This window comes from Prionailurus viverrinus, chromosome B4 (genome assembly GCF_022837055.1).
Source record: "Prionailurus viverrinus isolate Anna chromosome B4, UM_Priviv_1.0, whole genome shotgun sequence".
Classification (NCBI taxonomy): Eukaryota; Metazoa; Chordata; class Mammalia; order Carnivora; family Felidae; genus Prionailurus; species Prionailurus viverrinus.
The window spans coordinates 66,118,643-66,136,562 of record NC_062567.1 but is presented as its reverse complement, the minus strand read 5'-3'; the positions used below and the strand labels follow the sequence as shown (position 1 = coordinate 66,136,562).

At 38.9% G+C, this 17,920-nt stretch overlaps 1 protein-coding gene across 1 annotated transcript in view; it reads right to left on the bottom strand.

Moving 5' to 3' along the window:
* Window positions 1-17,920, bottom strand: part of PDZRN4 (PDZ domain containing ring finger 4) — a 367,593-nt gene that overhangs the window by 65,087 nt on the left and 284,586 nt on the right. Inside the window, exons 4-5 of the mRNA XM_047868671.1 lie at window positions 7,896-8,152; window positions 4,647-4,749 (exon numbers count right to left, since the gene is read on the bottom strand). Coding sequence (XP_047724627.1) covers window positions 4,647-4,749; window positions 7,896-8,152 — 360 coding nt within the window. The remainder of the gene's footprint in view (window positions 1-4,646; window positions 4,750-7,895; window positions 8,153-17,920) is intronic.

Here is a 17,920-nt window from a genome sequence, read left to right as displayed (position 1 = left end):
CTCTTTCCTATTTATAGATACTGGCCCAAATTGGGTTTTCAGTTGACATGTATACAGAACTCTGACATATACGTGTCCTTCTCTCCTGTCTACCTTAAAAACCTCTTTGAGCCAACTTCTAAATTCCTTCTCATTTTGATGACCATGTATCCATAAGGGGAACTTGACGTGCACTTAATTCAGGCTGTTGAGCGTTCAGCTTCATCTTAGGGGGAGGAGTAGAGTAGCATTATCGTGAGTAGCATTTCTAGGTGATGGAAACCACCAGACTTCTAAGTGTTGTTTAAATTGTTGGCTTGTCTTGGCTGACCTAATGTTTTATACTAGCGAAATGTTGTACTTTAATATTAGTTCAATATCGCTTCTCTAACTCTTCTCTATCAGCACTGACTTTTGAGAGTTAATGGCAAATGCTGCAGAAAATTCAGCATCTTCCTTGCACTCTGGTACTGGCAAACATATCTTTCTTAGGGGTTGGATGAAAGGGCTCTATATTTCTTGAAGCCTTTCCCTTTAAATTATTTCTGGTAGAGGTTGGATTTGAGATCTGCCTCTGACTTGCTAAGGGCTATTTATGATTTATTTCAACCTTTAGCTGGCTCTGGGACAAAGAAATGCACAAAGTTGAAAATAAAGAAAAGAAGACGCTTAATCCTCAGTGGTATTTCAGTGGCGTGGAGCACCTCGACTCTTATGATGGGTGTGTTAATTTCCGATATTTTATATTCTTTCTCTCAAAAATACAATTAAAATCCTTTATCATTTTTAATTAGAGAACAAGTGCCATCATTTTCAAAGAGAACAAATTTAAGGCTGTGAGCCTTTTAATGCAGGCTGGTTCTCTGAGGTTTTTCTGAAGCACTGTGGGGAAATTTTAGAGCCAGTCAAATAATTTTCTTAGGCAAAGTGGTGATAGGCCATGGTGAGATATGGGTGTCACTAAAATTTCATAGAGGTCCCTAACACACCAGAGTTACCATAACATTCGCACACTGACTATAATATCTCCAAAGAAGCATTTGCTGCCTATCATGGCTCTGAAGGGAGCTGTTTCAGTCTATCAATGCAATAATCTGCATGTTAAAAAGTCCCTAAATATGTATTTACAAGATAGTCAGATCTGTTTTGGTCTATTGGGTCAATAATCCATGCACTAAAAATCCCTAAATATGTATGCACAAGATAGACAGATCAGCTTTGGTTCACTGAGTCAATAGCAAGTAGGCCTTTAAAAAAGGGCCTATATCGGGGCGCCTGGGTGGCGCAGTCGGTTAAGCGTCCGACTTCAGCCAGGTCACGATCTTGCGGTCCGTGAGTTCGAGCCCCGCATTGGGCTCTGGGCTGATGGCTCAGAGACTGGAGACTGTTTCCGATTCTGTGTCTCCCTCTCTCTCTGCCCTTCCCCCGTTCATGCTCTGTCTCTCTCTGTCCCAAAAATAAATAAACGTTGAAAAAAAAAATAAAAAAAATAAAAAAATAAAAAAGGGCCTATATAAGTTGCATACCTGGCATTTTAGCAAATTTAGAAATGCAGTTCTATACATTTCCTGACTTTTAGAGAGTAGATTTATTATGTTAGTTTCAGCGGATGCCAAAAAGCTGTGTTTCACTCTGGTCCATGATATTTTGCTTTTGAAAAGTCAGAAGAAAAACCACTATAGCACAAACTATATCACAGCTCCGAGGCAAATGATGGAAACATGGGCATGTAGGCAAAGCCCTGTGCACAGGCGTGGATGCTGTCCTTCCAGACCATGTCTCTGCCCTTCCTGGATCACCATCCAGGTGCATCCACCTCTCTGCTCACCAGCCTGTGCTTCCCCACCGTCAAACTCATTCCAGCAGCCAGGGGGATATTGCCGGGCTTCAGCTCTTCTCCAGCAGCATCCCATCCTCATAATCAAAGAGAAAGTTCCTTGACATAAGCCCCTCCTCATTCTGACTTCACCTCTTGCCACTCTGGGCCTCGCCCCTGCTGTGATCACACACTGGCTTCGGCTGTTCCTTAAACACGCCAGGCATGCTTCTGCTCCAGGTCCCTTGTACTTGGCCTTCCCTTCATCTGGAGTGTTCCCCACTCATATAGCTACATGGCTAGCTCTCTTACTTTCTTTAAGGTTCCTATGAGAGAGGTCTTCCCTGACCACCCTGTGTGAGACAGCAACACCCCCTCCGAACACCACGTATTTCCTCTCTCCATGATCTATGCTGTTGTTCTCCAGGAGCACTTATCACCATCTAACATATAATGTCTTTACTTATTTGTTTGTTGTCCACCTTTTTCCCCTAGAGGTTAAGCTACACTAGGGCAGGACCTTCATCAATCCCATACTTAGGTAAGAGCCTGCCATATTTTAAGTGCTCATTAAATTTTGATGATAGAAACGAATGAAAGCAGAGGGAAAATGAATCTTCCTTCCACTTCCCTGATTGCCTGCTGATATGTGTTCCTGTTTAGGTTGAGGAGAAATGAGTATCTTTTTTTGAGATGAAGCCCTTTCTTTGGCCATTAGACTTGTTTCTGGTAATCTCTAGGTGGCACAAAAGTGCTGGATGAAGGTACTCATCCATTGCATACTCAGAGCTCCTGGGTTATGACAGAGCTTCTGGAGGAACTGGGGTCATCTTAGCTGCGCACAGAAGCACTTGACCAGTCTACTTCTAAGTACAATAGTGCATAAGACGGGACTGTCATTTCTAAATCCAGATTCCCACTTAATGTGGCATCCACAATCAGTTTTGGTGATAGCAGCGGACTAGATTTTACAGTCTAATCTGACATGGTCAAGAAGGTTGGTGTGTGCCACTCTGTCACATAACTGTAACAGACTGAGGGATACTAGGTAGAACCATTGTTCTCTCTTAAATCTGGTAAATTATTCTTAGGATATTCCCCTATGTCCCCACCTCTATCTTTAATCATGTAGAATGCTTTCAAATGCATCCTTTCTCATGATTGAAGCCTGTCACAGTAACTTCTTCCTTATTTAAATTTCACAGGAACATTCTTTATTTCCAATCACTTACAAAGATGCCTTCGGCAAGAGAATCACAGCTGACAGCAAATTAATGACTATGATGCTGTGATTAGTTGAGATTACAGGCTACAGAGGACCTGTCTGAGCATTTACCACTGTCATGACACTAACACTGGCATCTATTAGAGATTTATATTGTTCAAAAAAGAGGATGTGGTTCAGCTACAGTGAGCCCTATACAAGGGTACGAAAATGTGTCTGTATTGTAATATAGTCAATGATATGGTAATCAATTAAAGTAATTTTTACTGTTAACCTGTTAGCCTAAGCAAGTCTCTCTTCCACACTCTCCCTCCAAACACAGATTTATTTTGATAAAGCTTGAAGGCACAAACTAAATAAAAAGCTGAAGTGATCTAGGGAATTCCAGTCCCTAGGCCCAAAGTATTCATTAACAGAAAGAAAAACATCATTTAATCTTGAATTATTTGGATAAGAGACTCAATTTTGTATTTTATTTTCCATGAGAAGACAAAACTTAATGGATATTTTGGGGCACAGCAGTCCTTGAGTGGATTTATAAAATAAAACTTTTCAATCAACTTAATGGATAGGGGATAAAAAATTAGCAGGAACAACAACAATGCCACAACCATCTACTCAGATACTAGGTATCACTGCACATCCTTCCAAATTCTGGCTGAAAAGAAATAATGGTTTCTGTAATCCCCAGCAATGACTTTTGTGGGAGGGAAGATTTCAAATAAATGTCTATTTGCTTTAGGTGAGCTTCACTGAATCGGCCTTATTTGACTTCAGATTCTCCTAAGGGAAGAGATTTCAGGATTTCCTGGTTGTAAAATGGAAAAGAACATTTTGCTGAACTTGTATGACATCATCTAAAGCATTAAAAGGGCAGATAATCATGGGTTCTCTGCCTGTTTACCAAAGCTTCTTTACCTCCTCAATCTACTTTATTTCCAAATGTCAGAGTGGTTTGAAACCTTTCAAAGATTTATAGACTGCAGCAGCAGAGGAAATATTAGGATAAATCCTTTAACTTTTGTGAAAGCTTTTAAATAATTAATCAATGGGCTTTTGCAATTGTTATATATCACAGTACAGATATTCTAACGTATACTGTATGAAGGCTAAAACACAAAGGGCATTAGGCCATCTCTCTTTCTAGAAAGTCAGTGAAACTACAGTTTAGAGTATATACTTGAGTCACAAATAAAGAGAATATTGAATAAGTGAAGGAAAATATTACTAATATAATACAATCTAGTTTATCAGTTAAAATAAAAGTACTATGCAATGAATGAAAACACTAAGCACAATCTTGGTTTTAAATATATTTTTTTCAAACTCTACTTGGAAATTACCTTACATTATAGAAAGAAGGAAAAATGTAGCTGATATAATATTTATAAAAAGCAACATAAATGTGAGCAAATTATTTTCAAGCTTATATGATAAACATGTTTTCCAATATATTGAAAACACTAGAACCAAACACTAAAACAAATAGTACTTAAAAGAACTCACTCTAGATATGTAATAGAAAAAATATTTCTTGCAGCAATAAATTAATTTTTTCCTTGTTAGGCACACCCCCTTCACCATAACTTTGTGAAGAAACGTGAAGTTGTGTGAAAACAATCTTACCTCATATTCAAAGTCCTCTGCTCTGTCTGCATCAGCAGGCAAGCTGGAAAGATAGTCGTTGTCCTCATAAAATTCATGCTCCATCGGATGAAGAGAATGGCAGCTATGGGGAATATAGCAATATGGTAGAAGCGGATCAAAAAGGTTGGTTTAAAGATTAAAACTGATTTTAAAATTTCACTTGAGTCTTCTCTGCTTTGCAATAAGACCTGGAGTGATCCAGCCTATAAGTGAACTGAAAACTCAGAAAGAGCAATAGTTTCCTTTCTCCTTTACAACTGGTCCATCAGTTTGATTTTCTGAGAGAATACCAAGAGTAGGGGCCCGTGGCCAGAACGGTGCTCTGAAAGGTCTGATGTGAGTCTACGGCCATACCACCCTGAACGCACCCGACCTCGTCTGAAGGGTCTGATGTGAACCCCCTGTCAGGCCATGGTGCTTGACTGATACCACCTGGCCTGTGTTCATTCCACCAAATGTGACTTGCTCCATACATGGGTGCGTGGCCTTTGAGACCTACCCGAAGAGGTGGATTTGGCAACAAAGTACTACCAATTTCATAATACACAGCCCCAAACTGTTTTCTGAATCTGTTTTCAAAAGCACCTATTTTTCAGATTGTAAAACATACTCCCATTACCCTCATTCCTTAAGACCTTGTTCTCCTTCATAACCACATTTCCCCCTTTTTGATGGAGGGTCCGTGCACAAATATTAATCAGTATTCATGGTGATACCTCACCGGAAATTCCTAGAAGCCATTGGGCTTCATAATGCCTTCAGAAAATTCTTGGGGATGGAGAGAAAATTAAAGGAAATGAGGGGGACCCAGGGCATTGTATTTGACTTTTATATATCTGATTTTGGACAAACATCTTAAATAATTCATAGAAGTGCTTTAAAATTACTGTATGGCATGATATGGATCCTATACATTAGACCATATGAATGCTAAGCACAGTTTAACAGTAAAGGGCATGAGGGCATCTCTATGTTTAAAAAATCAGTGAAAAAGCCTCAGTGCGTTTAACCAAGCTGGTGGCAAGTGAAACCTCTAAGTCCTGCCAGTGTAGACATTGTTGAAAAACTGGAGTTAGTGGTATAAATTAGTTTCCTTATCTGCAGCTGAAAGGCAAGAGAAATGCATCCTGGTGCCCTCACACAGGCAACATAAATATCCTACCAGCCCCTTCTCAGTGCTATCTATGGCTGTCGTCCCCACAGAGGGTTAATCAAGTTGAACCCCAAATAGCAAAAGCCATATAAGCAGCATCTTGCTTACTGGTTCTAACAGGTATGTCCTCCTTGCTTAAATTTGGGCTGGGTCTGAAAACCCTTTTGAGCTGGTAAACTGTTAAGCTTGCTGCTTTGGGCATCTGATGTGTTTTCCTTATCTTTCAGTTGGTAAGAAGGGAGCCCTGCCAGGAGGGGCACCTTATTCATTCAATAAACATTTATTGCCTATCAGATGCTAGGCCCAACGCCAAGTGCTAGAAATCTGCTGGTGCACAAAATCCAGTTCTTGCCCTATGAATTGGGTAGAGCAGTAAGCAGGACTGCTAATATGATGTGATTGGTACTTAAGGGGAGATATGGAGGCTATGAGAGCAGATGGGGGGATGTCCCTTCTGCAGCTCTAGGAAGTTTGCTAGAAGAGGCTGCCTCTAAGCTAAGATCTGCAGGACTTAGGAAGAGTGACATAGGATACTGGTTAAGAGAGTGGGTGCTGGGGTCTGACCTCTTAGGCTCAGGAACCTGGCCTTATCACTTCCTAGCTATGTGACCTTGGCCAAATTACCTAACATCTACCCATGTCCATGAGGATAATAATACGGTACATTCCCTCAAAAGATTGTTATGAGGACTAAATGCGTCAATGAATGAAAACTAATATTACCTGACAAGTGTCAGATTAGCTAATACAAATTAACTATTATTCATTCATTAAAGTATTTATTGGAAGGCTACCCTGTATCAGGCTGTACTAAAAGATATTATATATTTGCTTGTGTGTTCTTCATCTCCTCCTCTAGAATATAAGCTCCAGGAGGGAGTGACTTTAGTTTTGTTACTGGTTTTAAGCCCAGCACCTAGTTCCAGTGCCTGATGAAGGGGGCTATTTAATAAGGAATACACGCATGAATGGAGTCATAAGCAAGATAAACAGGGCTCCTACCCTCCCAGGACTTGAAGTTTCAAGGAGCAGTTTCCAAAAACATGGCTGCACGTTAAAAATGCCTAGGGTGGTTTCTGAAAAATGTTGGCGTTCGGGCCTCACGCTAAAAACTCCTTTTTAATTGGCCTGAAGTGGGATTCAGCCATCGCATTGATACTGCCTTTCAAAATCACCAGGTGATTCTAATGTACACCTGTGAGCCACTGGAATGAACCTAACAAAAGCCGCTAAAGGGCAGGGAACTGGCATGATCAGATCCGTGTTTTATAATGTGTCAAATGGATTGCAGTAGGCAATGAAAATGCAGTCCAAAGAGACTATTGTTCTTATAAATCAAACTCTCTATAATGTTTGAACATTTGCTTAAAAGCTCATAGAACAAAATGTATGGGGCAAAACACACTTTCTCATAAAACAAAACTGTACAAGTAAGATTGAATAGAATATCTCTAACTCCCTTGAAATTAGGTAAAAATTGGGAAGAACTATTCATTTAATAGATCCTTATTTCATGGTGCTCTGTACTTACTGACAGCCAGGATTTTTTGCTTACATCTCAATATATTGGGTAATTGCTTTCTTTGGAGAATTACACTTTAATTAAATTAATTTCCTAGCTTTTCCTTTAAAGAAGAGAAAAGCAAAAGAGTGAAAGGGAGAGCGGCAACTCACAGAGGAGAATATACTGCCAACATGCCACTTCTGTGTCAGTCTTAATAAGGTTTTTGGCAGCTTTGGTGAGAAAAGCTATTTCCCTGACCAGTGCTCATGAGTGGCATAAGGCTTTTGATGGCTGGAAATATGAAGATGAACTAATCAGAGCCAGAATTTTTCATCGCTCCTCAGCAAGCATGATTCCCAAAGTGAAGCAACTCTGTGGGTCAGGGAAAGTAGCTAGCAGGGGCAGCTGAGAACTAATTGGATACAGACACGGCAGAGACATTTTCCAAACAGAACTGAGATCCTGTCTCTCTAATTGTCAACTTGCTAGTGTGACTGATTCTCTCCAACCCCTACTCGACACGGCTGAATGACAACAAATAGGGCTGTGGGAAAAATGACAGGAAAGATACCTGTCTGAGAGCAGAAATGGACAGATGTCTGGCACTGGAGGGGTAGGTGGTCTAAGTTTGGCCAGAGCCATGATGTGTTCAAAGGTGATGTCTGTCTGAGTGCTGGCATCCATGAGCTGCACTTCCGGGGCCGTTCCATACGTGGGTTTACTGAGAGGCGTCCGTCTTAGCACCTGGACCACAATGGGTTCCTTGGCATTTCGAAAAGCTTCCACTGCCTCTTCATGGGTGGCCTTTGAGAGATCCTTCCCATTGACCTGTGAAGATAAAAGCACATTTCTCATCTCAGAGGAAAGAACAGAGAGGCTGTCATCGTAGATTAATAAAGGGTGGGGAGGGTGAGTTTAAACCAGCTCTGATATGAGTTTTGTAATGCAATATTTAATCAGACACTGACATTTATTGAACTCTTCACCAACATGCGGAGGTGAAGATTAGGAAACCAACTGCTTCTTGTTTCTTTAGAAGTACATTGTGAGGAACCTCAGTTAAAGACTTAAAATTTTTTTTATAATTTTTTTTAACATTTATTTATTTTTGAGAGACAGAGACAGCATGAGTGGGGGAGGGGCAGAAAGAGACAGAGACACCGATCTAAAGCAGGCTCCAGGTGCTGAGCAGTCAGAACACAGCCGACATGGGGCTCGAACTCGGGAATGGTGAGATCATGACCTGAGCCAAAGTTGGACGCTTAACCGACTGAGCCTCCCAGGAGTGCCTAGACTTAAAAATTTAAATAACACATCAGCCTAGAAAACATTCACCCAAATCTTCAGATAGATCGAAATGTTAAGTATATCTTTTTTTTTTGAATGTTCTATCAATCTCTTGGTGGGATTTTCAATATTTAATCCAAGTCTTACTGGCCTGAAATCCAATTTTTTGGGTGTTGTCAAATTTCTTTCATTTTAATCACTTTTGAATCCAAGACCATGTCATTGTCATGTACATTTTATCTTAAATCGTTGCTATTCTGTGTGGTCTGTGGACCCACAGCTAAGGATCGCATAAGAGATTATTAGAAATGCAGAATCCCTGGCCCTATCCCAGACCCGCTGAATCAGAATTGGCATATTAACAAATCCCAGCTGATTTAGATGCACTTGAAAGGAACACTGCTCTAAAACATGGCTGAGTATACTATGTGCAGTTGGATCCTCACCTGTGTTTATTTATACCCATTTATGACTCTCCAAGGTAGCCCTGGACAGAACAGAGAAATAGGGAACATTTACCTTTGCCCTCCACCAGGGCTTCTCAGCAGGGCCAACCACTGGCATGTGGAAGAGAAAAATCATTGTTTTTGTGAGACTCTCCCATGCCTAATCATCAAGAGCCAATGCCGTTCCCTAGCCTTTGTGGCATTCCAAACAGTCACACACTCTTCTAAACATCCTCTCCAATGGCAGTACAGATTGCTCTCAAATAGCTGTCAATTTATTTCTCTAAAATGGGTCCTGAGAGCAGAGTCCCTTAGTGGAAGTTGTGTTTTAATAAAGGACTACAGCATCAAGGACTACAGCACAATTCCCACCCTAAATGAATCAATAATGTTGGCTTTTGCAGATAGGAAGAGATACTTGGGGGCACAATACTGTGCTTAAAACCCCTGAAATCATACCATTTCTAGACAACTAAGCCACCCGCCTGGTGGGGAGGCTCTGATAACTGCTATGCACCAGCAAATCCTTAGAGATCCCTGGGTGCCTTAAAAAGAAGCAAAAGGAGTCGCTGAGTTGCAGTATTAGAACAGTTGCTGACATCCAAATGAGCACATTCTCTCTCCCTGAGTAGACAAAGAATATGTATGCGCTCAGAGCAAGTATGGGGTGTTTGGGGGTAAATGATACAATGCCAGGTAGAAATCGTCATGTCATGTAGAGACAGGCTTAATGACCTGGAGGAGCTAATTTACTCAATGGACCCTGAAAGAGTTAATGTGCCTTCAAAAATTGAGCAATTAAGTTTCCTCACCAGCAAAATATGTCCCAGTACAGTTCTTGGATCACTAGTAAGAAACTTCAGTAAAAGATGTGAATGGTTACCTACCAGTGTGCCCACACTCTCTATTCTGTAAATTCTCACTCTGATTCTTTTCTCCAAGGACTAAACTTGAACGTGACTACTAAATTTTTATTGGTTCAACCTTGGGATGTCTGGATGACTTTGAGCATATGGGAATATGTGAAGAAGGGACAGGTATGGACACAGGCATTCATTCTTTGAACTACTGGACAATGACACTTTGGGCTAGGCCCACCACTGTCTCCCCTGAGGATGTGTCATCAACAGATGATAAGTGAAGTCCAAGAATGGAAAAACACAGCCTAAAATCTAGCCTCTCATGCTGGCTGGTATCATCTTTATGTTTCATACTGTGGTCAGTATTTATAAGTTTTAGGGTTGTAGAAGATGATCCAATGGTAGGAAAGATTGTTCTACCAGGATCTATGTGGTAGGGAGAAATTGCCATTTGTCTCCAGGCTTCCCACTTTATGGTGTCCCTTCAGATTAGTGAATATCCATTTTGGGAAAGTCTTACACCCTTCCTACTCTGAAAAGAATTCTTGGTCATAATCTATTATCGACTACTTAAAACCTACTGGAACATGTCAATATGTTAAAGCTTTTCATTTAAAGTGACCTCCAACAGTGGTAGAATGAAAGAAGACAGTGCCCTTTTTGAAGGACTTCAAGCAGTATCTGAGGGTAAAGGGAAAAATAATTTGTGGCCAGGGTGTCTTCCAGTCACACATTAAATCCTTCTAACACATAAATTGTGTGTCATTAAGTAGTGGACAGACTAATGCCATTATTCTATTTCTTCCTCAAGGTGTCTCAGCACATTGCCTATAATCAAGTCTTGGTATTCTGTTGTTTCTTACTTGTTTTAGTGATTTTCGAAGCAAGAATAATTTTAAAAAGTGGGCTCCTTACTGATTCATGATTATTTTTTGCAAAATCCAGAAAAGTATAACAATTTAAGCAGAAACATAAAAATTACTAAAGACTATTTTAGACTGTGAAATAATTAGTTCTTATTATAACACTTAGTATATGCAGACCATATTAGCGTTCTTACAGCAAGATCAATAGCTATTGATTTTAAGACCTGTACATTCATTCATTTACAATTATAGCATTTATATGCAAATTTCATTTTTTGCTTTAAGGACAATCAAATACTATCTTCAAAAAGGACAGTCAATATAATCTCAAATATCTTACTTCCCCATTGGGAATGCTCTTTTCTTCCAGTTATCATGCAGCTGACCTCTATTTTCATAAGCTATTTAATATCTCTCAAAGTAGTCTATGACCTTTAAAGGCTCTGTCTCACGTGATCTCTTAGAAAATGTAAGCACTGATGATAACAAAACACTTTTTTTTTCACTTCACTTGAAGTTCATCAACATACTGTTAGCCTACCAAAAGGTCACCATTTTATAAATTATGCCTTTCACAACAACAGAAAAGAATAGCTTAATTGGGATTTTCTGGCAGTTGCTTTGCTCAGTTATCATCAATTACACCGGGGAAGAAGAACATGGAAGAATACCTGAGGTTTTAATACTGTAGAAAAAATTTTGTAGTCAATTAACAAATAAATCAGTAGCCACACTTCATTTTTCCCAAGTGGCTAGATCCTAAACCAACAGCAAGGTATCTGATATTTCATGGTGCCACATCCTTATCATTCTATTTCATTTCTATCATTTTCTCTACCTCTCTCCTTCCTGTGCTTCCTCTCCCCCTCCCCCTTCTTTCTTTCTTGTCTCAATCTTGCTTTGGTACAAACAACATACAATTTTTATTTGTTTTGTGAAAATAAGACAGGAGATGGAGAAGCCCTCTGTTAACAGTGTCCCATTTAATATAAGTAGCCAAAATGTTCGAGATGCTAAATAAATGGAAGGAAACAAAAATCCTAGGAGAGTAAGAGAGAAGTTGATTTTCAGGAGAAAAAAAAAACTAGATAAAAAGGGTCGGGAGCAAAACCGATGGGAAGAGAAGAAAGGTAATTTGAAAATTAGGAGAGAAACACCCATCTGTCATGGGGTTTGAGTTTGAAGTTTACATCCAGAAGGGTTTCAAAAAGGCTGGAGATTTGATTGAAACATGGCATTGAGAAAGAGACTTTTTTGTGAAGTCGTTGTTGAATGGCACAGGTGAGAGGTTAGAGTCATAATAAACATGAGAAGTCTACGAGATAATTCCCTCTATTACTATCACATCTGGCATTTTGATAATTGCGGCCAAAACAGATTTGGTTCTACCACTACTGAACAACGAGAGTATAGCAATTGGAGTATAACTGAAAAGACTTGTGTGATTGCTACTTGACAAAGGGCTATAGGTGCCAGAGTGGGACAAATGGACTCTCAAATGATGATTAAGCCACCTGATTTGAGATAGAGAAGAAACCAGCACACTGTGCATCTAGAGAGGTGATCAGAACCGGCCACAGCATAAGAAAGGAGAAGATGCCAATTGAAGAAGTTCTACAATAGAGACATGTGGTTGTCCTTGTAAATTTTGGGACTGGAAGCACATGGAAGGAGCAGTCTTTTTTTTTATTTAAAAAAATTCTTTTTTTTTAATGTTTATTTATTTTTGAGAGAGAGAGACAGACAGACAGAGCATGAGCGGGGAGGGGCAGAGAGAGAGGGAGACACAGAATCTGAACCAGGCTCCAGGCTCCGAGCTCCGAGCTGTCAGCACAGAGCCTGATGTGGGGCTCGAACTCACGAGCTATGAGATCATGACCTGAGCCAAAGTTGGACGCTCAACTGACTAAGCCACCCAGGTGCCCCAGGAGCAGTCTTAATCATATCAAACTTGGAGCAGTTGTAAGACAGTCAGATGAACCAACAAATAAACGAATACTTGGTGACTAAAAGAAAAACCAATCGTGGGAAACAATCTTCTGGGAAGGTTTTTCTCTTACCCCTGAACTTCTAAGTTGAAAAATTAAGTGTCTTGTTTCTAAAAAGTTATTTTCCATTATACTGATAGGGATAAGTGGATAGGAGAAAGGCGGTCACTTTTCAGCAACCAATGCAAAAGAAGTGTGAATACATTTGTTGTGGCAGATGGGCTAATTAATCCATAAGCAACTTGTGAATGTTAAGTAAAGAATATAGCTTTTCATATGTAAACCATATCACGGCAATGTTTGATGAGGCTTCTGTTTAACGAACAATCTACCCTTTTGGATAAAATGCAAAATCTGGGCCACTTGTCAGCAACCTCCCCAGAGTGACTGGTGGCCTCAGCTTGGATATGAGCTGTGCTACTTTGATTATTCCTCCAAATCCAGCCACATGCAAAATTTTCTTGAGTATCAGAAAACAAACAGGCTTTTCTTTTTTTCCTTTTGAAGTGCAAACAAGTGCGTGAATAACCAAGTCACCCTGGTGAGTTGCCATTTCCAGAGTCAGCTGTTTGGGAATGATGAGGGTTTCCAAACCTCTGTTTCCTCTTATGAAAAATAAGGCCTTTTATGCATCTGTGCCTTTCATAGGAGAATACATATAAGAAAACTCAAGAGAAGAAGCATAGAATACTGTAGATTACGTGCAAGTGACATCGACCAATCTTCAACTTGAATATTATTAGTTTTTATGTTTACAAAATTTTTATTCACTCACTCATTCATTCATTCATTCATTCACTTTACTGAGGTATAGATGACATGGAAAATGGTAAGACGTTTAATGTGTACACTGTGTTGATTTGGTATATGTATATACCATTAAAGGATTCCAACCATCTAGTCACTTAACACATCCATCATTTCACATATTGATTAATTAATTTTTTTGGTGAGAACATTTAAGTTCTACTCTCTGAGCAAATTTCAATTATATAATACAGTGCTATCATCTACTATGGTTTACATATAGATCCTCAGAGCCAAGTAGTATAATTCTAGTTGGGCATGCCAGTTTATAAGATCTCTCCCTTCACAAGTAAATGTGGAATTAATTTTGATGAAAGGCTCTATGTGAACGCTGATCAACTTCTCTGATAGTTATGGAGGTGTTGTAAAAACATGGTCTGGTAACATTTTATAAAAGGAGGAAATTATATTTAAATTGGTGCTAAAATGTTTGGTATGGAAGAAATGTAAAATAATCCAAACCCTATTGTCATTAAAACACTTGTCATATATAATCTTTAAATTCATTTTAGGGAATTTAAGCATATAATTTTTTTCTCAACTTTGGTATGTTTGCTTCTATGTAGACATCTGTCATATCAATTAAGCATAGCACAGAAGAAAAAAATATTTATAGTAAAAAGAACACACAGAATAAGAATTGTGCAAAATCATATGAAGAAACCCTAGTGAAAGATTGACAAAATTAATTTTGACCTGCTTTACTGTTATCAATGAACAAAATAATGACTGGTGGGTTTGTGAAAATGATGTAATTTTAGAAGAATACAAGAAATGTTAAATTGCATTAAGCCAAAAGTCTGTGTGATCTGCAGTGATCTGCTTTGAAAGCATGGTTACTGGATTTTTAGACGCGAATATGTAATGATCACATTGATATAATAGGCAGACTTACCCAAAAGTGATCCTGGGGTTCCTTCTGGCAAGCTTGGACTATGAGGGACTGGTAGCTTCATTTTCCTGGTGTGTGGGGGTGCTACAGCTTTGAGCTCCAAAGTCCCCCTGTGCAAGGCAACTGGCTTTCCCAGCCAAATGGAAGTCACTAACTTCTAACTCGGATATTCTGAAATTCTTGTAGTCTGTTTCCTTACTGATAATGTTTCCGAAAGAAGAGAGCAACAGTGGGTGGGGATCCCTTCACTGGACTACAGAAACAATGCATGTCCATCAGTTTGTGGCCCCTGCACGACTCCCCGTGCTACTCACTCCTGACTTGTATGTTTTACCAGTAAAGACTATTGCCTAACCTACGTAATTTGTGACGTTGTGGGATTTGTCCTTAATAACCTTTGCGTGACATGATATACATTCACAACCTAAAAAACTGAATATGTTAAAAAGGCTCATACATATAATAGTAATGAATTGCAGACCCCCCGGTAACCCAAGGAGATATTTTGAAAGCCTATTGTTACATTTAACTAATTGATTGTGACACTGAGGTCACTACTGTAGGTCAGTGTGCTACTTCCTGATCCCTTTCACAGCACACTTTGATAGTGAGGTATTCCCAAATGCAAGCATGATTCATCTTCAACCTTTCTTATCAAGATATTGTAGACCCATTCTTTGTGAATTTATCAGAACTATTTTTGAACAAATTGATCATTTTGGTTATAGGCAATCTTGGGGATGCATCTTTCCTAATTGCTTTTTCCCTTGATTAGCTGTTATTTTTTGTAGCCCTTCCTCTGTATTTTCTGTTTCTTTCCTGATTCCCACTGCTACATTCTTCTCTTCTAAGCTTTCCCATTTGGAAGTGATTATTTATATAAATTATCCCTGTTATTAAAGAACAGGTCATGGTATGTTTTGATTCTTACTGAGGGAAATAAATTGAAATATATGCAACATAGTTTTTTTTTTACCTTCATATAAATGGATTTATTTCAATTATGTTAATGAAAGAAATGGAGGTATCTGTTTTTTGGCACATGAGCTGGTGGTTCTTAGTTTGTCCATCAGATTGATGTACAGTCTAGTCTACCCAGCTCGGTGCTCTGGGACACTGACCACTGTATACTGCGTCACTGTGCTCCCTGCTTTATGTATTTTGTTTGGTTCAGTTAATGGTAAGAGAGCTAGTACGATATGTCTTTATCCAGCTCCCTCTCCACCTGGCTTTCAGGACACCAGATCTTGCTAGGTTCTGTTCACATCTCTCATTCAATGTCCCTCTTCAAGGGTATGGGCAGTAAGGACTTCTTTATATTGCGATTTCCTATGTTCTTTTTAACTCTGCTCACACCCCCTATAAGTTGCTCCATCATTAAATTCACTTCAATTAAATCCTTTGTGACTTCCGTTTCCTTCTGGGGCCCTGCCTGATAGAACGAGACATAAACTTCTCTGATTCAAACAATAACAAAAACGTATGGTAAAAGTTGAAACTTACCATCTTTGCAAATTAAGTTCACTAGCAAAATTAATTGCATCAAAAATACAATTACCAGTTTCTCGGATTTAGCAAAAGTCGCATTTTTAAGGGAGAAAGAAAGTACAACTTTTATTGAGATCACATAGCAAATCTAAAGTATTCATATATTTGATATGCACTGTTATTTCACAGAATATCCCTCAGTGTGTCTTTGTCTAGTGTGTTTCCTTGATTAGGTACAGGTTTTGTGTTTTGGGCAAGAATGCCTAGAAGTGGTGTTGTATCTTTCTCCATCTATCCTATCAGGAGGCAAGTGGTATGGATTTGTCTGTTACTGGTGATCTTAACCCTTAGAACTTCATGAAAAAGAGAGGGTGAGAGGTGGGGGAAGGTAGAGGATGAATCTAAAGCAAATGTAATGTTAAAATCTGGGGAATCTAGATGAATGGTATTTGAGAATTCTTTGTACTAGTCTTACAACTTTTCAGTAAGCCTGAAATTATGTTGAAATAAAATGTTTCAAAATCCTATTATATAAGTTATTAGCTAAAAACAGATTCGTGTTGTAATCACTTAAAGTTAATAATAATTGTAAGGAATTGTTGGACACAGCTTCTTCGGAGTTTGCTTCTGTATTTGCATATCTTTAGAGAAACAAATTCCTACTCTGCACTGAATGTCTTTTTTTTTTTTTTCTTATGGACATGTGTGTGTGCGTGCACGCACGTACACACACACACACACACACACACACACACACACACACACATCCCTACAGCAAAAAACACAGATTGGTATCACCAACTTTATCTTGTCATAACAATTCATCTACTGAATATCACCTGAAATCCTGTTCTCCTCCAAGCTGAGCTATTTAAAAAGATAGATGGCTGCCTTCTGGCTAATTGTGGGAGCTCTTTCATTACTATAAAAAGACTTTTTATATCTCAAGTGACTCTATAAGCAGTGAATAATGACTTGAAGTCTTTGGAGAAGAGTCCACTGATAAAATGGTAGGATAACAACTACTTACTGACCTTTTACTTCCTAAGATAATACTAAGCTGATGTAACTGATTATTAATAAACCTATCCATTGAGTTTTGACATATCAGATCCAAGTATGTTAAACTTAATGAGAAATTCTCAGGCAGACCTAACATTTTCTGGACTGGGCCTAAGGGTGTAAAGACATAAGGCATATATAGGGCAAATTCTTTTAGAATGAACTCACATTATTTCATTGGGCAAAATCTTCATCGTAATTAAATGACCCAGAGTTTCTTTTTAAAAATTACTATAAACAGCATCAATAACTGAGGATTTAGAGCAATTTGTTTTCATATTCACTGAAAAAAGAGGAAATATGCTCTTAGCCCCTGGACAAGATCTCTTGGTCTCATTTTTTGTTCTTAGGGCATATATGGATATCAAGAACATAACCTTGGGTCTCAGCCATCAGCCACAGTAGCATAGTGCCAAAGAAGTGCCAAAAATAACCATCTGTTAAATGAAAGGAATAAAAGTGTTTCACGTAGCTACTAATAAGGAATCAGGAGATAGTGAATTATTCGTAACATGGCATCTGTCATAAGAACATCAAAGATGCCAATAACATCTTCACCAAAATTTCGCTGTACTCTATCTCCAAAAGCAATCCCTACTTAAATGCTTCCATGCAAAAACAAAAACAAAAACAAACAAACAAAAAAACATTCAACGACAAGAAACTAACAGTTCTGTTCAGTGCTGTAGTTTAAAGTCCCAGAGCCATGCTTGGTACATACTTGATACTCAATAAACATGTGCTAACTTTTCATTTCCCTAGAAAAATCCATGTTAAAACAAATGTGATTGGATTTGTCATGAACGTTGCCTGTGTTTACATGCAAACTGCTTTCCTTTCACTGCCCAGCTCCATTAGGTAGCCCAGTTACCCAGATTATTCCATTTACTGAAATACGTA